The sequence below is a fragment of the Schistocerca nitens genome, chromosome 7 (assembly GCF_023898315.1).
Source record: "Schistocerca nitens isolate TAMUIC-IGC-003100 chromosome 7, iqSchNite1.1, whole genome shotgun sequence".
In the NCBI taxonomy this organism is placed as follows: domain Eukaryota; kingdom Metazoa; phylum Arthropoda; class Insecta; order Orthoptera; family Acrididae; genus Schistocerca; species Schistocerca nitens.
Window position 1 is genome coordinate 380,859,524 of NC_064620.1, and position 27,216 is coordinate 380,886,739.

A 27,216-nucleotide genomic window follows, 5' to 3' on the forward strand; every position below is an offset into this window, starting at 1 on the left:
AGACTATGTCGAGAAGTACGATTAGCTATTTATGAAACAAACATTTTTCCTTGCTTTTTTATGAAACTTTTTATGAAACCACCCCCTTAGAGCTGTCACAAGGTGCATATATCTTATTGGTATATGAAATTAAACTGCGTACAAATATACTAAGGCCTGATCCACATCGTGATGTACCAGGTGGTAGCAGAAAGTCACTTTGGGTAAGTCTGGAGCTAACCTACATGTCAATATGTTGTGCAAAACTGAGTCATTTGGAAGGGAACAATAATTTGAATTCAGTAAGATGTTTTGTTAAAAGGATTATTGTGTGCATACAGAAGACAGACGGTGGGAAGGTAGTGCCCATGAATCTGAAGGAGAAATGATTGATGCATGGAGGATGTAAATAGTGGGCACCACAGGCTGCTGTTAAGGCTGCATTTTGTAAAAAGATGGAGTATCTAAAGGAAGTATAGAAGGTGAGGATAAAGTAGTTGTTGTTGTTGTACTCTGAAGATTAGTTTCTTTCCCTCAGGGTCTGTTACCAGTGATGAGCATTACACAGCTCTGGATTCTGATGGGAAATGAGGCACCTGTGTAATGGAAACAGTAACAGATACCTCGGTATTTGCAACCAATTATGGAGGATTTTATTAACCAGCATTTGACTGATGGGATAATAGAAGAGAGCAACAGTCCATGGGGAGGAGGGTATGAACTGTGTTTCTGCCCAAGAAGTCTAAGGATGGGTCCAAGAAGTACAGATTCTGTTAGGATTACCATTACCTTAATAGTAAGATAGTCAACAGATGCATAACCCAATATCCCATACCCCACATCATGGAGACCAACAACAACCTGGGACAGTACCGGTATCTTTCTACCAAAGATTTAAGAAGTGGATACCATCAGTTGGAGGTGGTTCCAAGGATCAACTGAAGACAGCATTCTCAGTACCATGAAGCCATTATCACTATCGGAAGATGTCATTCAGGTTGAAGAATGCTGCTGTTATGTTTCAGCGATTGTTCGAAGGCATATTGAGGGGACTGCAGCCTCACCGGTGTCTAATCTACCTGAATGATACAACTGTACCCTTGAAAGATGTACAGGAGCATAGACAATGCCAGAGATAAGTTTTTGTGAGATTGCGAGCTGCACATCTGATGTTAAGAACAGAAACATATAATTTTGTGTTGGAGGAAGTAGGTTCCTTAGGGCATATGATTAGTAAAGTTAGGATGAGAACTGATCTGAGACTGCAGTACAGGATTTCCTGGTTCTGAAATTGAGCTGTAAACATGTTTGGAACTCTCTAACTATTATAGGATATTTGTGAGGGGGTTTGCTGATACAGTGTGACTACTCATACAACAGTTGAAAAAAGGTGCAAAACTGATGTGGATAGAGGAGTGTCAGGATGCATTCAGAAAGATGAAAAAAGTTTTAATGCCAAATCCAGTTTTTATTTTTCTGGGTTTTCCAGAAGAAGTTTGTACTATTTTGTGACACATTTGACAATAGTTTGGGGTGCATCCTGAATCAGGAGATCAACAGTGAGGAACATCCTGTGGCTTTTACATCAAGAAAATTTAATAGAGCAGAGAACAATTATTCAAGCATGTACAAGCAAGGACAGGCAGTGTGGTGTTGATCTCTGAAGATGGGGACAAAGTTGTCATAATGATAGAAGAGGGAGAGGGAAAAGATTACAGTACATCCAGCCCAGGTGATCCACAATTGCACCAACACATTTTTGGTGCAGCTATTCATGGGTAGAACAGGATGGGATTGTCCTAGGGACATTATGCAATGTAAACCTTATTTCCATTAAGTGGTTTTACACAGGATTTATTCTGTGTATGATAACATGGTAGTGGTGGTGAATTGCTACGGGCATGGAAGACTCGTGGAAGCAAGCCTGATGGAGCTGAGGAGGCAGTAGATTGTTCATTAATGAGACAGCATGTGATATAATGGGGCCGACTTTCCATCTACCAGCCATGGTCATGCGAAAAACCAATTGAACATGAATCAGCCACAACTATACTGACCAGACGAACCACTAGTGGGTGCTCCCAAAGCAGAATCTAACTTTCCTAAACAATATGTTAAAACCAGACCTCATTGAAATTAAAAGCTGCACAACAAGGACAGATTTCAGCAGAACAATTGATGCAGCATGTTAAGGAACTTAGGGAAGGCCAACGATGAGTGACAATTATCTTGAGCATCATGATAAGCACTGGATCCCTAGAGCATGAAAGTGAGTGGATGTGGAATATTGTAGTGTGAATGCTGATTAGAAATATATGTCCTGCAGTTTAACAAGACATAAGATCATGAAACGTGCCATGCTCGTCTGCAAGGACAATTTCCAAGACCACATGACTGGCAGGATGGAGAAGTACTATGGCATGATTCATTGTGCTTTCCAAGGGAACTAATGGAGTACAAATGAGCAGCTTAGTTGTGTAAGAGGAAACCTAGCAAATGAGGTTTGCAAGTTAAATGTGGTATCTGAACCTTGTGGATTGGGGCTCTAGGCACTTGTATAACTGAAACTTATGCTGTACGTGTGAGATGTGTTGTAGATTCATCTTAAGTGAGGCCTAAGGGGCTGAGTCTTTTTGCAGAAGGGGGGAGTGTAGTCCACTATGATTTTTTTGGCAAATCTGTAATAATATACAGAGGAATATTGCAGTAGCCACTGGTAGCTGGTGAGTGAAGATGGTTGTCATTTGATTTACAGCAACTGAGCCATTGAATTATTGCAAGACAGGTCAGGTTTGTTCGAAAAACCTGCCAGCACACCAGTAATGCACAGTCCTTGCAGTGCAGGCAAGAGTATTCCTCCACAAGTGGGCTCTAGTGGCATTGCTAAGTATATGACTAGAAACAGTGCATTGGCATAACAGATGCACTGATGACTTGTCTAAGTAGCTGGCATTTTAATAGCAGTTTCATTTATAACCCAGCAATTCTACCAAGAAATGGGGACTATGTCAGGTAAGGGGACCACATGGAGATGCCAACAGCAACACGAGTTTAAGTCTTCATTGCAGCACCAGCTTCTTGCAGTAAGTCCACCCCCTTCAAGAAATAGATGCTTACAGTTAGGTTGAAGAAAATGCAGTGTGGCTCATATTTACATTTCTGAGGTAGGATGCTCAGTAGGCAATGTCTGTGTAGAGGTTGGCTTACTAATGAACAGAATATGGCTCCATTTTAGGCTTTTACTGTCTGAAAAGTAGAACTGCAAGGGGGAACATCAGCTAGATCTTTACACAAGAAACAATCTGATGGTATGCAATGTACACTGATACGCCAAAACATTGTGACCACAGCCACTCGCAATTATGGATGCTGCCTAATGGTGTTAAGAGCATGTGACATGATAACAAAAGTATGTAAACTGAGCAGACAAATGGGGGTTCACCCTACTGAAGATATGGGCTGGAAATAGGGAAATCCATTGAGATAAGCAACTCTGACATACAGCAGATTATTAACATGAACAAGAATCTTGAAAATGGTGAAGCTGGTTGAATGTTCATGTGCTACTGTCATGAGCATCTACAGAAGGACAGTGAAACTACCACTAGGTGCTAAATGGTTGAACATCCACAACTCTTCACAGAACATGGGCTTCAGAGGAGGCTTTTCTGCTCTGTAAAGTACAATAGATGGTGCTCTGTGGCATCACTGCTGAAAGAGCACAATTCTGGTGTTCTAGACCACACCTTCCTCATACGTTGTTGAACAGGAGCTCTGCAGCAGACCACCCCTATGTGTTCACATGTTGACCCAACGACATTGTCAATTATGATTCCAGTGGGTACAAGACCATATGTATTCAATCGTCAATCAATGGAAATGTGTCGGCTTTTTGGGTGACTCACATTTTTGCTACACTAGGGCAATGGTCATCCCCACAAATGCCATCATCGAGGTGAACTGTGGGTCAAAACATGAAGCACGCCACGAATGCAAACTGGTAACAAAAGTATTATGCTATGGGAGACATTTTCCTGTGCTTCCATGGGAACTGTGGTAGTACTTGAAGACATGCCAACAGCTGTGCACCACCTGCATCCCTTCATGCTTGATGTCTTCCCCAATGGCAATGTCATCTTTCAGCAGTGTAATTGTCTATGTCTTGGAGCCAGAACCATGGTACAGTGGTACAGTGGTTTGAGGAGCGTTATAGTGAACTCACGTTTCTGTCTTGGTGAACAAATCTGCCTGATGTAAATCCTATGGAACCCATCTGGGTTCCTATCAGGCGCCATCACTGTGCACACAAATCAGTAGCCTGTTATTTTTGTGAATTACATGATCTGTTCATATACATCTAATGCCACATATCTCCACAAGCCTACCAACAAACTGTCAGATCCCTGATACACAGACTCAGTAATGTATTTCATTCCAAATATGGACAAACAAGCTATTAAGCAGTTGGTCATAATGTTTAGGATCATTGGTGTATGGTTCAAGAACAAGCTATGCCATTATATGAAAAAGCAAGAATGGGATGTTAACATATACAATAAGTACAGCATACACTCTGCAAGAGAGTAAAAGTAATATGTACTGACTTTTAGAACTGTACTTCATTCTGACAATTCTGTATAAGTCTGTATTGAGTAGTTTGACATTTCTGTTACAGAGATACAAAAATATATCACTGGAAGTTTACCTGAAATCCTAATGCACACTTCCCAATGGCAAACTGTGCTGTGTTGGTTCGATCTAAACAGTCAACACAATTCACTCTAATGACACCAGTTTGAAGGCGTCTTCCAAAACTAAGTTCATTCTTATCAACAAGACCAAGTATTGCATGAGAATTCTGAGTGTAGTATGGTGACTGATTGTGGAATATTCCAGTTTTACATACAGTTGTATGGGCAATGTCACCAAGACGCCCCATTACATTGGCCTCTTTCCTGGAATAGACATTGGTTCAAGATAATTTTCTAACATACAATACACCCACAGATTCAGAGAACAAACATTAAAAACCAGGTCACACACACACACACACACACACACACACACACTGATATACATGTAAATGTTGTGGGTACACAAAAGAAATGTACAAATAAATACTTGTTTATAACCTTATATTATCTTTTTAAGATCTTATCCACTAATGATATAATTATTGCTTACGTAATCTGGTGCCTAATTCAAAGAAAGTATTAATGTCTGAACAAATGGCATAACTTTATCAAGACTGTAAATAAACTTAAATGTTCATTTGGAGTATAGAGTTGGAAAGAATAGAGAATGATAGTTGATAGATGAATCCTCGAGTTACTCCAGGAGGTAATCTCAGGTAGCTCAAATGGTACAGCACTGCCAATATGAGGCTTGGTGTGTTGTTCAGTTTTAACTAATCATATATAATCAAGAAAATATGTCAAATTTCTGCCTTTCACAACAATCTAAGCTGTCTCTGTGCTAGCTAGAAAAGACAAAGCAAATCACAGAGGAAAGAAACATTCTTCTGAACTCTTGATGTTCTTGCAGCAAAGAGGTGATGGTCTTTAATTACAGTAGAGCGTCGATTATCCGAACGTCGGTCAACCGAACGACCACTTAACCGAACTACTCGCTCGCACCTGTTACTCTCCCACACTACCGTCCAGTATCCCCCTCACTCCCAAACCAAGTTTCCCACAGTAGTCGCCGCACTGGACCACCGCTGGCAGAACATTGCTACTAATGGGGCCTTCACAAGGCGCTGCTGACCAGCCAAGCCGCCAGTCACTGTGTTTCAACAATCAGCACATTTCTGTCGGCTTGGCACTGGCAGTAGAAGTAGCGGCAGTATCAAAGCTGTTCACAGCAACAGCTGCGCCAGCTTAGAGTTGAGGCGTGCAGCTCCGCGCAGTTTGAAGAATTGCGCGCCCCCAAGAAGAGCTTCTCACGGTGAAGTCACCTTCTGTTCTCTGTTACAACCACTTGTGTGTTGCTGCATGAAGAAGTAAACTTGATGATACAAAATGCTTAAACGTAAACGTGTTGTCCTTTCTATGAGGGACAAGTACGAGATTATTACTATATATTCCTACTGAAGATGCCTTTGTAAGTTACTTTGTAATACTAAAAGACATGCCTGTTTTTATGAATAAATTTACTGTACAGTACTTCTTTTTGGCAAATAAACATGTACAGTTCGATTATCCGAACAAACCAGTTTTCCGAACACCCGTGTCCCCCAATTACTTCGGATAATCGACGCTCTACTGTATATCCTAAAAGGAAATCAACATCACCCAAATCTCAGCCACATCTTATAAAGTAATGCCTCAGTCTTTGGCAGTGTCTGTAGTTTCCCTTTAGGAACTGTTGCACTCCTAAACATATGATTGTCACCCATATGAGGGGGCAGGGGGAGAGGGTGGGGCAATTGTAAGGCTTGTTTTAGGCATTTCTCTCAGCCCCTACCATGTACATTTTTCAGCAGTCTTATTATTATGACAAAATATACAATAAACTGAAGTGTAAAATGGCTTATGAAAGGACAAATATGAGGCCATTTTTTAAGCTTTTACAAAATCAATAAAAACATCATTTTTGATACAGATCATTTCATTGTTTCTCAAAATATTTACCTTCACAATTTGTACACTTTAGTATGTGTTTGAACCGATTCGGGAAACATTTTTTTCCCATGATGTTGGTATCACAAAAACAATGTTTTGAAAGGGTTCAAGAGCTTCTTCACATGATGAGAACTGCTGTCCATGTATTTTTTGTTTGACATAAGACAACTAAAGCATTGTTGTAAGGTGACATATCAGGTAAATGCAGACACTGAGACAGTTATTTGGAATTTATCTGTGTCTAATAATTATTTATTTGCTGTTGTGTGTGACATGATGAAGAACAATATGACATTTTCGGTTTTCCACCCTGATGCTGCATTGATTTGTTGCAAATAAATTGTATATCATTCAGCACTCGACAATTTTCTTGAAAGTGTTTCGCGAACAAACCACTTCATCTGTTTCCATTAATGTTGGAACACCCAAAAAGTTGATTGCTGCTTGCTCTGTCCCATTCTCCTGCAGAGTTCTGAGAAACTGGTGTCTGGGGGAAGAATCAAGTTAGCACATGTGGTGAAACAGGCACCAAGGTCACAACTGTCATGTTGTAGAGCATTCTCTGCAACAGGATACTTTGTGTTGTGAAGTATACACCCTATGCCCATTAACTGATAACTTGGTGGTAGCCATGTCAATATAAAAGGCCGAACAGTGTTTATGTAAGAGCTGGTATATGATGTGTTGTTTCACAGGTGGCTCTCCCTTTAATAGTATATATTTTGCAAGTTACAGGACTGGTATAAGTGATGGTAGGAGGGATGCAGAGGGCAAGTCTTACAGTGGGTGTGGTCACAATGGTAAGAGCCATAGGATGGGGAAATGGGTGCAGACGGAGCATAGTGTTAGACAAGGATATTGTGGAGATTGGAGGGTGACAAAAAGCTATTCTAGGTATGGTGGACAAAATGTCAGAGCCTTGTCGACATAGCTGATACATTCGAAACCAGGATAATAGCAAGTGTCAAGAGGCGTACTCCTAAGTTGTTTTTTGGAGGGATCAGCAGTATAAGGAATGTATGTAATAACCTGAGAAATCTGCTTTTGAACTAGGCTGAGTGACCAGTGGTGTGCTCCAAAGTTGTTTTTTGGAGGGATCAGCAGTACCAGGATTGTATGTGATGACCCAGAAAATCTGCTTTTGAAATAGGCTGATGGGGTAATTACCTCCAGTGAAGACTGAGGTGAGAATGGTGGTGTATTGCTGTAAAGTTTCTGCATCCGAACAAATATGTTTGCCTCGAATGCTGAGGCTGTGTTGTGAACAGAAGTGTGTAGCTGACCTCTGGTGAGGATTGAGTCAACACCAAGGAAAATTGCATGGGATTGAGAACAGGTCCATGTGAAATGTAATTGGGAGAATTTATTTATTCCCACAATTTCAGCAAGTCAGCCCCACCATGAGTCTGGAAGGCAGCCATCAATGTATTTAAACCAAACCAGGGGCTTGAAGCCTTGTGGATTCCAGAAAAGCCCTCTACAAGCAACCCCTGAAAAAGTTGGCATAGGAAGGAGCCTTTCTGGTTCTCATGACATTGCCCCTTATCTGTTTGTTTGTATGCCCCTCAAATATAAAGCAGTACTTGATAAGTATAATGTTGATTAAAGTGAGCACGAAGGATGTCAACAGTTTCAAATCAGATGGGTGCTGACTGAGGTAATGTTCACCAGCAGACAGACCATGTACATGGGGGATGATGATAAAGGGAGTTGGCATAATTGTGACACTATATGTGTGTGGTGGGAGCTGGACATGCACAGATTTCATATGATCTAGGAAATGGTTAATGTCTTTAATACAGAGGGAAAGAAACCATAGGTTGCAGGTTTTGACCACCTAAGGCAGATATATATTTGGTGGGTGCTTTAAAGCCAGCGACTATGGAATGGCCAGGGTGGTGGGTTTGTGGATCTTAGGTAGAAGGTAAAAGGTGGGTGTTCATAGCCTGGTTGTGGCAAGGAGTTCTATGGATTTAAGTGTTAGTCCTTGTGAGGGACCTGATGTTTTAAAAAGGGACTGCAGTCAGTTTGAATCACAAGGATGGGATCTTGATGGCAGATTTATGTAGAAGTGTCAGATAGTTGGCATAGACCTTCGCTTACATACTCCCTTCGGTCAAGAACCACAGTGGTAGATCCTGTCTGCTGGGAAGATAGTGATGGACTCCTCAGTTTTTAGTGAATGAAGAGCCTAGAGATCTGCAAATGACAGGTTAGGGCTGCATTGTAGCAATCTGAGGGAGGGTTGTGAAGCAATTCTGGATGTAAGGAATTCTTGGAAGGCTTAGGCTTGGAAGGGATGATTTTGAGGTAGTGGTGGTGGATCAAGCTGGGATTGTGATCAAACTGTTGAAGGTAGGATTCAATGTCAGGTTTGCTAGAGGGAAGGTTTTGGGACTGGGTTGGAAATTGATATTTCCAGTTGCCATCGTAAGTTAAGGAAAGTAGGCCCTTCACCAAAGCAACATGATTAAATGCAGGTATATGGCTGAATGTAAGATTCTCTGGATAATATAGATACTTCAGTAGGTGAGAGTGTCTTAGTGAGAAGTTGGGAACAATATGCTGTTGTGACTGGTTCTTGTGATCATGAAGTATCATTAGTCTGGGAGGAAGTGGTGAAGGCTGGAGTTGCTGTCTGAAATTGGCTTGGTGGATGATACCATCTAAGGAAACACAAGTGGCAGACAACAGCAGGATTTTGCAGAAGGATGAGAGTCGTCTGGTGGAGTGGAAATTAGCAGATGAGGCATATTGGTCACTTCTATCACATACAATGCACTTAGCTTTCTGCTCTTATTAACTTGTGCATGATGTTTAGGCAGAAATCTCTGTCTTGCATATTACCCTTTCTTCTATCTTTAGGCTCTCAGTTTTTCAAATAACATCCATTGCAGTCCCCAACAACCATTCTTTCCCTCTCATCCCATCCAGTAAATCTCCCTGACCTGCAGTTCTGGCCAACTTTTCTGAACTCTCCCCATTTCCCAAACCTCACCAGTCCTTTTCCTTCACCCCTCTTCCTCCCCCCTCAACCCTTCCACCAGAAAAATAGCCACTGACTCTAAAAACTTGTCAATTTTAATATCTTTATATGTGTGTTCTCCTGCAACCAAGTGGTGAGTAGATTTTTTATCTATACAACTACATTTTACTGCAGACTTTGGTATGCCTAACTTTTGGTCAACCTTCCCACAATTAATCACTGAAGGAAGGTCAATCACACAAAATTCTGCAAACAAATTGTATAAATTTTTTTGTTAAGACAGCTGATTATTAAGAGTTAAACAAAGTGATTCAAGGCATTGTTGTTGAGTTAGGCCTTTACAAAAATCATTATAATCATCCAATGAAAAATTTCACAGCACTGTCTCTTTAAATACTTACTGTAAACATGCCACTAACCCAATAATGAATTTTATTATTTTAATAATAACAAATGAAAATTTTTAAAGCAATTGTAGCATTACATTTCAAAGGTGATATGTAACTGTCATTCATAAAGACCTAAAAGGTGACTCTGACAATTGCAATGAAGACTTTTCAGCATTTTTTACTGTCATGACCACAACTGTCAGCTATAAAGAATGGCCAAAAAGTCTCTGCAGTAGCCTTGCCTATTGCAATGTCAGTAAACATGCTCTGTAATATAACAACAAGAACTTTTACTTGTTCCATCTCTTGGCAGTGTATCAATGAGAAAAAAATGTCCCAGGACATCAAGCACATCCATTTCTGCACTAAGACTTGTCTGCCTGAATTTGGCCTTCTGTGATAATCAAGTTTGACACCAATGCATTAATTTGTGTATGGTTACCATGATCCAGTTACCAATCTAAATTTTGTTATATGTGATAATTTTGTCCCTGGCACCCACAATAATAAAATGATGGTTCTCCATAGTGACCAGCCACATTTTATCCACAGCTACTCATTGCACTTATCATCAAGGACATTTTGATTATCCATGGAAAAATAACTAGTACCAACAATGTTTCGTCTGCTGTCTACTGATGCCTTGGTTACATATTCCACATAAGTGACTGTACAATTTGATTGGTACTACATGCTGTGTGCTGAAAATTTTTATCACAGATCTAAGCTTGTAATTAGCAGGGAAGTAACCAGTGGGACAATTCTCAGCTGATACGGTGAGTGAACAGAAATTGCCAACTGTCTCATAAGGTAGCAATATTCTTTATATTTCACATTTCTCATCCCCTCTCCTCCTCCTCCTCCTCCTCCTCCTCCTCCTCCTCCTCCTTACATGTATTAGACATCTGCCAGTTACAGCCCCTTTGTTAATTTATTGATCTTTCCACCTTTTCGTTGGTCTTACTGAAGATCTTCTGCACACTGGGTTATAATTTGTCATTAATTTTAGTACTCTGCCATTTTCCATTCTTGTGACATGATCATTCCTGTTGTTTTTGTATTCTTTAATCTGCTCATTTCAGCTTTTCACTCCCAGTTTTCTCTGATGCCAGCATTCCTCCACCTGTCAGCTAGTGTGTACCCAACTACTCTTCTCAGGAATTACATCTCAGATGCTTGTACTTCATTTCTTTTTGTTATAATCCTCATTTTCACATGCTATGGTTGGTACTGTCATCATTTTGTAGAACTGAAGTAGTGTTTCCTCTCTTACTTTAGTTCTGAGGGTTCATTAATTATTCAGTTAATGTGATCAAGTCTTTCTACTTTCTTTTGTATGTCCATTTCTCTCATGAATGAAATAGTATTTACTAAGAAGTTGAACGAATTTACTCTTTCTGTTTTCTGATTGTTTATTGATATTTTGCTGGCCTTTGAAAATCATTAAATATATTTTTTTGAAGATACTATATATCATAATTATGATTTGGCTGTTGTGCATAAAATATGAGCAGCTGTTTGGAGTGCATTCTTACTATCAGCAATCACAATTTGATCAGCAACAAAAAGTAATGTCACGGAATAATTCCTTTTGTTGAAGTCATGAGTTTAAAAAATTAATTTACTTATCCATTGCCTCAGCACAGTGGTCAGCATACAAATTAAGGAAGAAATGGAGACAAACTGCATTCTTGTCTTACTTCCAAATTTTTCCTGATTTTAGATTTTCTGTTTCCTGCAATGGCAATTGCTGATACTAAAACTAAATTTCAGACATTAATATACCACTGCCAGTAGCACCACCTCTCAAATGCTCATCTCACTACTGAAAGACTGCATTATTTGCTTAATGATAGGGGCTATGTACAACACATGGTCTGCATTAACTATACTCTGATACTCACCCCTTAAATATGCGTGCCATATCAAAACTAATGTATTGTATTTGATGATCAGGAGGTAGAAACTGATTTAAATATGCAATGGCTGTACTAAATTCTTCACTCAACATGCTTTCATGTTTTTTCTTCTCTCTCTTTTTTACAAGGTTCAATATTATTATTGGAGCACCATAACGCTGGAACAATTGATTGAAGTGTTCACCTAAACAGAGAATAATGAAACATTAGTATGAAAGTGTTCAATAACTGCAGAGTACAACTAGGAGAAGATAACTGAAGACTTCAGCTGTAAACAATGGTAAGCAACACTTGATAGGAAACTGGGATATTGCATGCAAAACATAGTAAGTGATGCATTTTAGTGCTATTAGTTGAATGTTCCATAATAATCTGAGGGATAGCATAGCAGCTCTACCGCAAAATTTGGATTCTAGCTAGTGGTAACATTGGCAGGATGTGGGCAAGTAACCAGCGGCAACTACCACAAACATGGCTGTCTATTGTCATAACAGATGCAGTGGTCATGCCTCAAAAATGCTTTCCAGGAATGAGCCTGTACGAATCGGAGGATGATGTGGATACATATGACTCTGATAAATATCCTGCACACATTCCTGAATGGAAACACACATCAAAAGGTGTTACTCCTCATGTAAATGTGCATATTTCATCAAGCAATAAACAATGTTAAGTCATGTCAGTTACCATAGTTTACACGTGACAGTGGGATGGCAGCCATGTTAAGCACCGTCCTTAACATTGTGGACATGCTGTAGTAAGATTACTTGCATTGGTTTCTTATAAAGCATTATCCATAGTTGTATCCACACCTTGAAAACCATAAACCCTGTAACAACCCCATATCAACAGAACAGCAATGAGCTGCATTTAGGACCTTTAATTATGCTCTGTCATGTATTTTGTTTAAATAATTTTTTTTATGTTTCCCTTGTTGCCTTGAAGGAGACACACTTCTCTTTAACCTTTAGTTATGACTAGACACCCTTTCCATTACAGATGCAGCAACCTTTTGGAATGTGTAACATAGGAAGTCCAAAAGGGCTAAGCAGGAGTGGCTGGAGGACCAATGTAGGGATGCAGAAGCATACATCACTAGAGGTAAGATAGATACCGCCTACAGGAAAACTAAAGAGACCTTTGGAGGAAAGAGAACCACCTGCATGAATATCAAGAGCTGAGATGGAAAACCAGTCCTAGGCAAAGATGGGAAAGCAGAAAGGTGGAAGGAGTATATAGAGGTCTATACAAGGGAGATGTACTTGAGGGCAATATTATGGAAGTGGAAGGGGATGTAGAGGACAATGAGGTGGCAGATATGGTACTGAGTGAAGAATTTGACAAAGCACTAAAAGACGTAAGTCAAAACAAGGCCCCAGGAGTAGACAACATACCATTAGAGCTGTTGATAGCCTCGGTTGGGAGAGCCAGCCATGAGAAAACTCTTCCATCTGGTGAGCAAGATATGTGATACAAGCAAAATATCCTCAAACTTCAAGAAGAATGTAATAATACCAAGTCCAAAGAAAGTAGGCACTGAGAGGTGTGACAATTATTGAACTATCAGTTTAATAGGTCAAGGCTGCAAAATACTAACATGAAACCTTTACAGAACAATGGAGAAACTGGTAGAGGCTGACCTCTGGGAAGATCAGTTTGGATTCTGGAGAAATGTAGGAACACACTAGGCAATAATGACTATAATACTTCCATTGGAAGACAGGTTAAGGAAAGGCAAACCTATGTTTATAGCATTTGTAGACTTATAGAAAGCTTTTGACAATGTTGACTGGAATATCCTCTTTCAAAAAGGCATGGTAAAATACAGCAAAAGGCTATTTACAATTTCTACAAATACCAGATGGCAGTTACATGAGTCAAGGGGCACAAAAGGGAAGCAGTGGTTGAGAAGGGAGTGAGACTGGGTTGTAGCCTATCTCCAATGTTATTCATTCTGTATATTGAGCAAGCAGTAAAGGAAACCAAAGAAAAATTTGAAGTAGGAATTAAAGTCCAGGGAGAAGAAATACAAACTCTGAGGTTTGCCAATGACATTGTAATTCTGTCAGAGACAGCAAAGAACTTCGAAGAGCAGCTGAACGGAATGGACACTGTCTTGAAAGGAGTATACAAGATGAACATTAACAAAAGCAAAACAAGGATAATGGAACGCACTCAAATTAAATCAAGTGATGCTGAGGGAATTAGATTAGGATATGAAACATTAAAAGTAGTAGATGAGTTTTGCTATTTGGGGAGCAAAATAACTGATGATGGCCAAAGTAGAGAGGATATAAAATGTAGACTGGTGACAACAAGAAAAGCTTTCTGAAGAAGAGAAATTTGTTAACATAAGTATAGATTAACGTGTCAGGAAGATCTTTCTGAAAGTATTTGTATTGAGTGTAGCCATGTATGGAAGTGAAACAGGGACGATAAACAGTTTAGGCAAGAAGGGAATAGAAGCTCTTGCAACGTGTTTCTACAGAAGAATGCTGAAGATTAGATGGGTAGATCACATAACTAATGAGGATGTACTGCATAGAATCAGAGAAAAGAGGAATTTGAGCTACAACCTGACTAGAAGGAGGGATCAGTTGGTAGGACACATTCTGAGGCATCAAGGGATCACCAAGTTCATACTGGAGGGAAGAGAGTGTGTGTGTGTGTGGGGGGGGGGGGGGGGGGGGGGTAAAAATCATAAAGGGAGACCAAGAGACAAATACAGCAAGCAGATTCAGAAGGATTTAGGTTGCAGTAATTACTTGGAGATGAAAAGGCTTGCACAGGATAAAGTAGCATGGAGAGCTGCATCAAACCAGTCTTTGGAGAGAGCAAGGAAATGTTTTCTCATTTTAAGGAGGATCATACTGACATCAGTGACTATCCACATTCAGGAAGACCTTTGGGGTTTGATGAAGATCATTTGCACACATTAATCCACAATGATCCATGTCAGTGTACTCAAGGGAAAATTCAGAAATCAGGACTATAGGCACCACATGCTCTGAGTAAAAATTATAAATATAAGAGGGTGGGCATAGGTGCATCTCTGCTTGCTTGTCATCAATTGGCTAGTGAACAACACTTATCATTCCTATCTTCTATCACTACTGGTGGTGAGAAATGATGTCTTTATGCTACCATAAGGAAAAGAATGGAATGATTGAGCCCAAACAAAGTTGCAACTACCTGTACAAAGACCCGTGTGCATCCAAAAAAGGTAATGTTATGCATCTGCTGAATCAGTGATGGTGTGGTTTACCACAAATTGCTTCCCTGAGGTGTAACCATCACTGCTGATATTTCTTGTCAACAACTGAGATGTCATGCAGTCGCAATCTAAGCACAGTGACCAGGAAGACTGTGTGAAGTGATCCTACTCCATGATAATGCCTGCCCGCTTTCTGTTAGGCTGACATGAAACACTATACAGAAGTTGCATTGGGAAGTCATTCACACCCACCTTATTCACTTGATCTTTCACCCTCAGATTTTCAACTTTTTTGCTACCTATCGAACAATCTTCAAGGAACTTCCTATTTGGGTGAAAATGTGCTCCAAACTTGGCTCAATGAATTCTTCAGCTCAAAACCATGTGAATTCCACAGTCACAGAATTGAAAAGTTACCCCAGCACTGGCAGACTTTTGTAAACGTGAAGGAAAATATATTACAAAAAGGATAGATTGCTACTCACAATATAGCGAAGATGTCGAGTCACAGACAGGCACAACAAAAAGACTACCAAACATGTAAGCTTTTGGCCAGAAGGCCTTCTTCTAAAACAGACAACATACACATTCACGCTGACACAGCTCACACACACACACACACACACACACACACACACACACACACACACACACACACACACACAAGCACTGTCTCTGGCTGTTGAGTCCAAACTAGCCTCGGCAGCCAGAGAGAGACAGAGAGAGAGAGAGAGAGAGAGAGAGAGAGAGAGAGAGAGAGAGTGTGTGTGTGTGTGTGTGTGTGTGTGTGTGGGTGTGGGTGTGTGGGTGTGTGTGCACGCGCGTGTGTGTGTTTTGTCTATTTCAGAAGAAGGCATTCTGGCCAAAAGCTTACATGTTTAGTAGTCTTTCTCTTGTGCCTGTCTGCGACTCAACATCTCCACTATACTATGAGTAGCAATCTATCCTTTTCATAATATTGTTGTTATTCCATCCTCAATTTTCCATCATTTGAAAGAGAATATATTATTGGTGGCTAATATCTCTGTTATGTGTATCTGTTGGGTTTATTAAACTGATGGGAAAATGCTACAAACTTATCCACCAATGCAATACAAAAAGAAAGCGACATACTTAAATGCCATAATTAGATATTACTGTACTGTTATTGGACCAGAGGCTGTGTATGATGCTGAGACTCTCACACTAAACAATAAAGATCTAATGCAGAAACTTGAGACCAAAGAAAGAAAGATTTTGAAAAAAATCTTGGGTTCCATCACAGAAAACAGCAAGTACAGATATAAAATGTATAAGCATGTGAAGAAGATAAGTGAAATGATTTGGAACATAAGGACTACCTTTTATGGCCATATGATACAAATGTTCCCAGGAAGGATATCTGCTAATATTAATCTACTCTGAAGATAAGTAAACCAAAGGGGCATAGTCCATACAAGTTGAAAAATATCTATGACAAGTGGACACTTCTCCTACACATATCTTGGTATGCGATCTGCTTAAGGAAGAGCTACAAACAAATAAAGGTTTCCATAAAAAGCTAAAGCTGAAAACGTGGAAGCCATGGTGCTAAGAGAGAAAAGAACAACACCAGAAATGAATGCAGGAGCAATGAGCAGCAGCTAAAGGTAGGAAAAGGAGACAGTTGAACTGATGTGGTCCCTAGCTAGCTGAAAAGAAAGAACTAATAACAATAATAATAATAATAATAATCCCATGCATCTCAATGTCCTGTGGAAGTCTTTCAAGTGGATGCCACACTGGTGACTTATGAGTACATGTCCATAACCTACACTAGTAATTCTAGCAGTGAAATGGAACCTGCAGTTTAATGTGGAATTCAAACTATGTGCCCCTCCTGAAAAGTCTGCACATCACTGAGAGGTGAATGCTAGGTTAAAGACAGATGGGTATATTCCAGGATCTGAGCTGGATCAAATTCCTTAACTTTTTGGTGTCTACACCTGAACTTGACACGTGCGCCACAATGCTTGATGTCTTTGGATGAAACAAATTACCTGTATCATTGTACACAGTCCAGTGACATTAATGTGATTACCACCTCTGTTGGACATCAATGTGCAATAACCAGGCACAAATGGCAGATGGCAGCACTAGCAGAGGAGGATATACAGGGTGTCCCATTTATCTTGACCACCCTAAATAACTGTTTCTCCAGATGCAAATTACAAAATGTTTCAAGAAAATGTTCTTTAGCTGTCAGGAGGACATCAATCAGCGTGATTGCCTTCACTGTAGCTTTGTTTTTTACAAATATATGAACAGCAGTATGACTTTTTTAAATGGCACTCTGTATATCTTACTCAGTAAGTCATTTCCTCTCCTAAAGACCTATTCAAAAATGCTTCACAGTGTACCATTCACTGAAACAACATTATTAATTACATAACACAACATTGACTTTGAGCCCAGGATCACAAACCCATCCACTTGCTGGAGTGGTCAGAAAACAAATGAAAACCAAGTAAAAAAACATAATACAAAATTGACTTTGACTCTCCTGAACCATTGCCCAGGAGTAGAACATTCAAAGGTGCTCAAAATGGTGACCCTGGACACCAATACAACGGTGCACTCATATTATTATTATTATTATTATTATTATTATTATTATTATTTACTGCTTCCAATGCTGTCTGCTGAAGAGAATTACAAGCAAGCACAATTCTTCCCTGCATGTCCTCTGGAGTTGTTGGAATATCGTGATAGACAACGTCTTTAATGCATCCCAAAGAAAAAAAAAAAAAAGTCCAGAGGATTTAAATCAGGAGACCTAGCAGGTCAAGTAACTGTTCCTCTATGACCAGTCCATCTGGCAGAATACCTTCGGTTCAGAACAAGACGTGCACACAAGGCATTATGTGCTGGACATCAATCATGTTGATACCACATAAGCATTCTAGTCCTTAGTGGCACTTCATCCTGAGGAGGAGGAAGAATTCATCTGAGGAAGTTGCACACACTGTGCCATTTAGACTACCATTGATGAAATAAGGGCCAATAATTGTAGTACTAAGCATCCCACACCAGACATTAACTCAACATTGACGCAGATGTTCCACCAGTCTAAGCCATCGTGGGTTGTCGCTGACCAATAATGCATGTTCCTTGTATTTCCTTGTCCTTTGTTTGAGAAGGAACATTCATTGGTAAATAGAACATTGGAGAAGTTGTTAGAGTTTGCAAGGATTTGCTGCTGTGCCCACTGACACAACTGTAAACAATTCTGAAAATCACTCCCATGCAATTCTTGATGTTGGTGTACATAGTACGGATGGAACCAGTGATGTGTAAGAATACATGGTACACTGGTATTAGGAATGCCAATCTTGTGTTCAAGCTGTCATGTACTCACATGTGGAGTCATAGCAATGGAAGCAAACACAGTAACTTCAACAGCTTCATCTGTGCGAGTGCTACGACAATTGCGTTGTCGTGAGTTGAAACTTTGATTCCTGAAGTGTTGCAACAAGACGAGAAAACATCTATCGGGAAGGTGGGTTCTTGTCAGGATATTGCTCTATGTACAGTTCCACTGCCTGCATAGCATTTCGTCTACCTTCAACAACAACAATAAAAGAAACATTATGTCGATGTAGTTTGTACGAAGGACAGCCTTTATTGTATGCCTACTCTACACAAGAGTATTTAAAAGGACTAACTACTGTACTAAATGTACCCATACATAAGACAACAGTATTGAAATTACTGTTCTGCTAACTTACAGTCCCCACAGATGAACAGTATTTCTACCTTCCCTCCGTTGTTGTACATTCTACTCGCACAACTCTTCAACTGATAATGGTTGACAGAATGATGGGTGTGGATTCTACTTATTTTTACATTTGTCCTCTGTCAGCATCAGCATGTGGATGTGTTCCATTACCCCAAGTACCTGCACTACGCTCTGGGAGCATCAACGTCAATGTTGTGTTATGTGATTAATAATATTATCTTTCAGTGAATGGTACACTGTGATACATTTTTGAATAGGTCTTTGGGAGAGGAAATGAATTACCGAATAAGATATACAGAGTGCCATTTTAAAAAGTCATACTGCTGTTCATATCTTTGTAAAAAAACAAAGCTACAATTTGCTTGAAACATTTTGTAATTTGCATCTGGACAAACAGTTATTTAGGGTGGTCAGGATAAATGGGACACCCTGTATATAGCAAGTCCAGTGGGCATGGAAAACAGTGCAGTCATTGTTCTAATGCAGAAACGAAGTGATTTATCCAACATCCAAAAGGGTATGATCATTGGCTTTTGGAACAAGGGTGGAAGCATTACCAAAATGGCTAAGTTTTTAAACTGTTCACGTGCAAAATGGCCCTATCCAAAATCTGTGCCAGTGCAGCTGTGGTGCACTATGGGCCATAGATGATAGAGGTGAATGACTGCTGCAGAGAATGTGTCTGGGTAAATAGACGTGCAACTGTTGAGCAACTGATCGCCCAGATTAACCAAGGGGCTTCAACAGTCTCTCCTCAACGATGGTTCAGCGAAAGTTGCTGCATAGGGCCCTCTGCAGCAAGCACCTGGTTCATGCATCCGTGCTGACCGCTGTTCAACGGTGATAAAGGAAGGCTAGAATTTAGATGCCAACACCACAAATAGATGTCCAATAAGTGGCAACAGGTAGCCTTTTCAGTTTAATCACATCTGATGCTCCATTGGTGTGAAATGTCTAACAGCAAATACCAGCAACAATAATCAGAAGGGTCCAGGCCAGAGGAGGGATCATTATAGTCTAGGGAATGTCTTCATGGCTTTCTCTGGGTGATGACCTCATTTTGGAAGGCATAATGGGTCAATAAAAGTAGGATCTACCCTTCAGAACCATGTCCATCCCTACATGCAGTTTGCTTTTCCTCGGCATGATGGCATCTACCAGTAGGGCAATGCGACTCAGCTTGCACTGTAAGTGTGCAGTTCAAAGATCACTAGGATGAGTTTACCATAGTCCTTTGGCCACCAAACTCCCCATATTTAAACTCAATTGAGAATCTAAACTTTCAGAACTGCACAGACACTCTTCCTGAATGTCTCACAGAAGGCTGTACTGCAAAGATGTTTGCATTGGTTGTGGCAGAGGGTAACTGTGGAGACTGGCCGCCTGGCCTCGCGTATTTACCCTGTAAGTGGAGGATAGGTGTCTGCTCATTCAGCAGGGTCAGAGCAGGCAAATGGGGTGGGGCAGGGGAGGGAGGGTGGGATTTACTAGTTATTGGGGCTCCAATGTTAGGCACATTATGAAGCCCCTTAGGCAGATAGCATTCATGGCCGAAAAGAAAGCCAATGTGCGCTAGGTATGTCTGCTGGGGTGCCTCATCAGAGATATGGAGGCGGCCTTGGCTGTGGCTATTGAGCGTGCAGGGTGCAGTCATCTGCATTTCATGGCTCACGTTGGCACCAACAATGCCTGTCGCATGGGTTATGAGGCAGTTTGTGCAGGAGGCTGGTGGAGATTGGGAGACTGCTGGTCTTGCGCATAGTGTGCAAACAGAGCTTGCAATTTGCAGCATTGTTCCCAGAGTTGATTGGGGCCCTTTGGTTTGGAGTCAAGTGGAGGGTCTCAACCAAATGCTTTGTCGACTCTGTCACGGTCATGGCTGCAGATTTCTGGGCCCGCATTATCATGTGGGGATTTGTAGGACTCCACTTGATAGGTCAAGGGTGCACTACACAAAGGAAGCAACTACTCAGGTAGCAAAATACTTGTGGAGTGCACATGAGGGTTTTTTAGGCTAGGCGGTAGTTTCAGGTGCTCTGATGAACTCTCACCAGTCAATTCACAGCATGAGAAGTCAAACGGCATTAAAAATAAAGACACTTTGATTCCCACAATTTTATCAGTAAACTATCAAAGTAATTGTAATAAAGTTGAGGGGGAGTGTCCGTTGCAGTTCACAAAATATTATCGCTATTGAGGTCAAAGTTGAGTGTGACAGTGAAGTCATCTGGTCAGGGGAACAGGTGTAGGTTAAACTAAGTTAATTGTTGGATGTTTTTACTGGTCACAATTCTGCTGTGACAGTTCTAGAGTCACTCAAAGTAAGTCTATGGTCAATAGTGCATAAATATCCAGATCATGTAATATTAGTTGGAGGCAACTTTAACATGCCAAGTATAGACTGGAATGTCTATGGATTCATTGCAGGGAGTACAGACAGACTTACAGAAATACTTTTCAACAGGTTTTCTGAAAACTGTCTTGAGAAGCTAGCACAGCAGCCCACATGTCATGGAAATATCTTGGACCTTGTAGCTACAAATAGGCTGGACCTCATCGGCAAAGTCAGTATAGAAACAGGTATTAGCGATCATGGTGTCGTTATAGCGACTATGATTATGAAAATTAAAAAAAAAAAAAATTGGTCAAGAAGGCTAAGAGAGTATTTCTACTCGAAGCAAAGAGCAGATAATCAGTTATTAACAGCTCACTTAGACAGTGAACTGCCATCACTTAGTTCCAGTAAAATGGATGTAGAGGAATTATGGGCAAAGTGTAAGCTGATAGTAAATCATTGTCTGTAGAGTTACGTGCCTATTAAGTGGATGAAGGATGGACAAGACCCACCATGATTTAATAATGAAATTCTGTGAATGTTGAGGAAGCAGAGACTGCTGCACTTACAGTTCAAAAGGGAATGCACAAATGACGACAAGCAAAGGTTAGTAGAGATTCGTGCACCTGCAAAAACATCTATGCACGAAGTATACAAAAACTACCACCATCACAACCTTAGCAAAAGATCTGACAGAGAACCCTAGACAATTTTGGTAATATGTAAAAATCACTAAGCCAGTCTAAGGCTTCCATTCAGTCCTTAGTTGAATAGTCTGGTGTGGCAGTTGAAGATAGCAAATCAAAAGTCGAAGTTTTAAATTTCATGTTCAAGAATTTGTTCACACAGGAGAATTGTACAAACATACCATCATTTGACCATCGGACAGACTCCCATATGGACGACATAGTAATAAGCGTACCTGGCATAGAGAAACAACTGAAAGATTTGAAAGCAAATAAATTACAAGGTCCACATGTAATCCCAGTTTGATTTTACAAAGAGTACTCTATAGTGTTTGTTCCTAACCTAGCTTGCATTTATCGTGCATCTTTCATCCAGCACAAAGTCCCAAGTGACTGGAAAAAAGTGCAGGTGACTCCAGTATATAAAAAAGGTAAAAGAATGGACCCGCAAAGTTACAAACCAATATCCATAACTCCTGTTTGCTGCAACATCCTTGGATATATTCTCAGTTTGAATATAATAAACTTTCTTGAGACTGAGAAGGTTATGTCCACAAATCAGCATGGTTTTAGAAAGCATCACACATACGAATCCCAGCTTGCCCTTTTCTCACATGATATACTAAGAACTATGGATGAAGGGCAACAGGCAGATACCATATTTCTAGATTTCTGGAAAGCATTTTACATGGTGCCCCATAGCAGGCTGTTAATAAAATGTAGTCAATTACAGTCATTGGAAAAGGAATGGACAAGGTACAGGGACACAGTACTAGAAATGGCTAAAGAATGTCTTGGAACAGTAGTGTGTAAAGGTAGGATGAAGCAAACAGCTTGGTGGAATCTGTAAAAGGAAAAAGAAGGCGTATCAAAAATAGCTACATAATAGAACTCAGGTAGACAGAGAAAGTTATGTTGAAGAAAGAAACAAAGCCAAACAGATATTTGCAGCATCCAAGAAGAAATCTTGGGAAGACTTTGGAAACAGGTTGGAGACTTTGGGTCAAGCTGCTGGAAGACCATTCTGGAGTGTAATTAGCAGTCTTCGAAAGGGAGGTAAGAAGGAAATGACAAGTATTTTGGACAGGTCAGGAAAACTGCTGGTGAATCCTGTGGATTGCTTGGCCAGATGGAGGGAATATTTTGAAGAGTTGCTGAATGTAGGTGAAAATACGATCAGTAATGTTTCAGATTTCGAGGTACAATGGGATAGGAATGATGATGGAAATAGGATAACATTTGAGGAAGTGGAGAAAATGGTCAATAGACGGCAGTGCAATAAAGCAGCTGGGGTGGATGAAATTAAGTCGGAACTCATCAAATACAGTGGAATGTCAGGTCTTAAATGGCTACACAGGATAATTGAAATGGCCTGGGAGTTGGGACAGGTCCCATCAGACTGGACAAAAGCAGTAATCACACCAATCTTTAAACATGGAAACAGAAAAGATTGTAACAACTACAGAGGTATTTCTTTAATCAGCGTTGTGGGTAAAATCTTCTCAGGTATTGTTGAAAGGAAAGTGCGAGTATTAGTTGAGGACCAATTGGATGAAAATCAGTGTGGGTTTAGGCCTCTTAGAGGTTGTCAGGACCAGATCTTTAGCTTACGGCAAATAATGGAGAAGTGCTATGAGTGGAACAGGGAATTGTATCTATGCTTTATAGATCTAGAAAAGGCATATGACCGGGTTCCTAGGAGGAAGTTATTGTCTGTTCTACGAGATTATGGAATAGGAGGCAAACTTTTGCAAGCAATTAAAGGTCTTTACATGGATAGTCAGGCAACAGTTAGAGATGACGGTAAATTGAGTTCATGGTTCAGAGTAGTTTCAGGGGTAAGACAAGGCTGCAACCTGTCTCCACTGTTGTTCATATTATTTATGGATCATATGTTGAAAACAATAGACTGGCTGGGTGAGATTAAGATATGTGAACACAAAATAAGCAGTCTTGCATATGCCGATGACTTAGTTGTGATGGCAGATTCGATTGAAAGTTTGCAAAGTAATATTTCAGAGCTAGATCAGAAATGTAAGGACTATGGTATGAAGATTAGCATCTCCAAAACGAAAGTAATGTCAGTGGGAAAGAGATATAAACGGATTGAGTGCCAAATAGGAGGAACAAAGCTAGAACAGGTGGATGGTTTCAAGTACTTAGGATGCATATTCTCACAGGATGGCAACATAGTGAAAGAACTGGAAGCGAGGTGTAGCAAAGCTAATGCAGTGAGTGCTCAGCTACGATCTACTCTCTTCTGCAAGAAAGAAGTCAGTACCAAGACTAAGTTATCTGTGCACCGTTCAATCTTTCGACCAACTTTGTTGTATGGGAGCGAAAGCTGGGTGGATTCAGGTTACCTTATCAACAAGGCTGAGGTTACGGATATGAAAGTAGCTAGGATGATTGCAGGTACTAGTAGATGGGAACAATGGCAGGAGGGTGTCCACAATGAAGAAATCAAAGAAAAACTGGGAATGAACTCTGTAGATGCAGCAGTCAGGGCGAACAGGCTTAGATGGTGGGGTCATGTTACACGCATAGGAGAAGCAAGGTTACCCAAGAGACTCATGGGTTCAGCAGTAGAGGGTAGGAGGAGTCGGGGCAGACCAAGGAGAAGGTACCTGGATTCGGTTAAGAATGATTTTGAAGTAATAGGCTTAACATCAGAAGAGGCACCAATGTTAGCACTGAATAGGGGATCATGGAGGAATTTTATAAGGGGGACTATGCTCCAGACTGAACGCTGAAAGGCATAATCAGTCTTAAATGATGATGATGATGATGATGATGATGATGATGATGATGATGATATGATGGGATTTTGTGCTCAGTGAGAGATTCATGATAAATTCAAGTTAACTAAGGGGTTAAGGCCACAAAGTACTCTTTGTAAAACTGAACTGAGACTTCATCAGGACTTGGCGACATATTTTTTTTTTTCAACCCTTTCAGTTACTTCTCTACACTGGGATGCCTATCATCAAGAACTTTTCGTGAGATTGGTAGGGTCCAGCAACTGTTATCTGCTGGAACAAAATGCTTCTGCCTTAAAACTAGGTCAGTATTTCCTTCTCATCCCATGTAAGTCTCACGTGACCCGCAGTTCTCGGTGACTTTCCCGAAATCTACCCATTTTCCTAGACCTCTCCAGTCATTTTCCTTCACCCTTCTTCCTTCCCCTTCAACCCTCCTGCCTGAAGAAGAAGCCACTGGCTCTGAAAGCTTGCCAATTACAACAGTCTTTTATGTGTGTGTTCTACCACCACTTGGTGAGGAGATATTGTTTTTGAAATTTATAGAAAATGTAGCAGTAACTAACAACTACTGATATGCTACAAAATATGTTCAATTCAGTTCAATCTCTTTATTCACCCATTAACAATATATTTTGTGTCAATGCAGCCAATTCATAGCCAGGGCTAGTTACAACAGAATTTCTTATATTTAGGGTGTTTACAGGCTTACATGCAAATACAATCACCTTACTAAAGTATACGTAAATAATTTTAATTTCTTTTTTTCTGGTATATTTCAGTCATATAAAAGCTGTGTGTTATTAAAATTTGTTTTAGCTCTATTTTGATTTTATGAAGTTCTTTAATTTTCTTTATTGTAGCAGGCAATGTACTGAGAAGTATTTTGGGTTTATAATGTGCTATTTTTTGGTGAAGGGCTTTTCTCTGGATGTTTCTACGAAAATCATCTCTCTTTCTTATTTTGTAGTTATGAACCTGACTGTTTAACATTAAAAATTCATGGTGAGTTTCCAGAAAGCACACTCATTCATAAATGTTTAAACTAGAAAGTATCATTATCTTAAATTCTTTGAATATTTTCTTGCATAACTGCCTATGGGGAACACTTTTATTATTCTAATGACTCTTTTTTGAAGTCTGAAAGGCTGTATTGCCATAACTGTATTTCTTTAAAAGATCACACCATGTCTGAGCAAGCAGTTTATATAAGCATAATAGGCATACAACAATGATTCAATGCCATAACAGTCCCAAAGTATTATTAGCACATAACAGAATTTACTTGGCTTTTTTATTGAAAACTTCTAGATGCTTTTCCCATCTCAAGTGCTCATACACCCATATGCCCAGAAATGTTGTGTGTGGTGCTTGTGCAACAGCCTGATTCCCCTAACCTAGTTTTTATGCTGCTTCTAACTTTACTTGTAATATTATTGAAATTCATCCATACTGTACTTTTCCTTATTCGTAGTCAAACTATTATCCTCATTTTCCTACCTCATTTATTGTCTTAAAGACATTCTTCTGCAATTTATCCTCAGCACATTCTTTTATAAAATGGCTTGTGTCATCGGCAAACATCACTGTATCTGCGGCCCTCAGAGGGTTTGGCAAATCGTTTATATATACCAGGAACAATAAAGGGCCTAATACAGGACCCTGGGGCACTCCACAGCTCCCTCTCCCTCTCCCTCTCCCTCTCCCTCTCCCTCTCCCTCTCCCTCTCCCTCTCCCTCTCCCTCTCCCTCTCCCTCTCCCTCTCCCTCTCCCTCTCCCTCTCCCTCTCCCTCTCCCTCTCCCTCTCCCTCTCCCTCTCCCTCTCCCTCTCCCTCTCCCTCTCCCTCTCCCTCTCCCTCTCCCTCTCCCTCTCCCTCTCCCTCTCCCTCTCCCTCTCCCTCTCCCTCTCCCTCTCCCTCTCCCTCTCCCTCTCCCTCTCCCTCTCCCTCTCCCTCTCCCTCTCCCTCTCCCTCTCCCTCTCCCTCTCCCTCTCCCTCTCCCTCTCCCTCTCCCTCTCCCTCTCCCTCCCCCTCCGCCTCCCCCTCCCCCTCTCCCTCCCTCCCTCCCTCCCTCCCTCCCTCTCTCCCTCTCTCTCCCTCCCTCTCTCTCTCTCTCTCTCTCTCTCTCTCTCTCTCTCTCTCTCTCTCTTCCCCCCCCCTCTCTCTCTCTCCCTCTCCCCCCCTCTCTCCCTCCCTCTCTCCCTCTCCCCCCCTCTCTCTTTTTAATATGATTGGTATTCCACACCTTCATGTGATATTTGTACTCTCTGTTATCTGTCAGAGAAATAAGCCTTGAAACATTTGAAGCATTTACACACAGCATTTATAAACTTCCAAAAATGTTCAAAAATGTACCTTTACATAAGAAGATATACATTGAAATTAGGTGGAATGATTGTCTGAATAACAATATTGCTGCCTAAATTTGGATAAAAGACAAACATTGATATTATAATATAGTATGGGTTGTATTGTTTGCAGCATTCACCACTTAAAAATACAGAATATTCTAGGCGTGTTCAATAGGTGCAACACTTTTTTTCTTCAGTCAGGCTGGTTTTATTCAGGAT

General features: G+C 40.5%; 1 protein-coding gene across 2 annotated transcripts in view; it reads right to left on the reverse strand.

The window, feature by feature from the left end:
- Window positions 1-27,216, reverse strand: part of LOC126194915 (polyphosphoinositide phosphatase) — a 187,387-nt gene that overhangs the window by 77,985 nt on the left and 82,186 nt on the right. For both annotated transcript variants that reach the window (XM_049933287.1, XM_049933286.1), the window contains 2 exons: window positions 11,882-12,080; window positions 4,685-4,934 (listed from right to left, as the gene is read on the reverse strand). In XM_049933287.1, coding sequence (XP_049789244.1) covers window positions 4,685-4,934; window positions 11,882-12,080 — 449 coding nt within the window. The remainder of the gene's footprint in view (window positions 1-4,684; window positions 4,935-11,881; window positions 12,081-27,216) is intronic.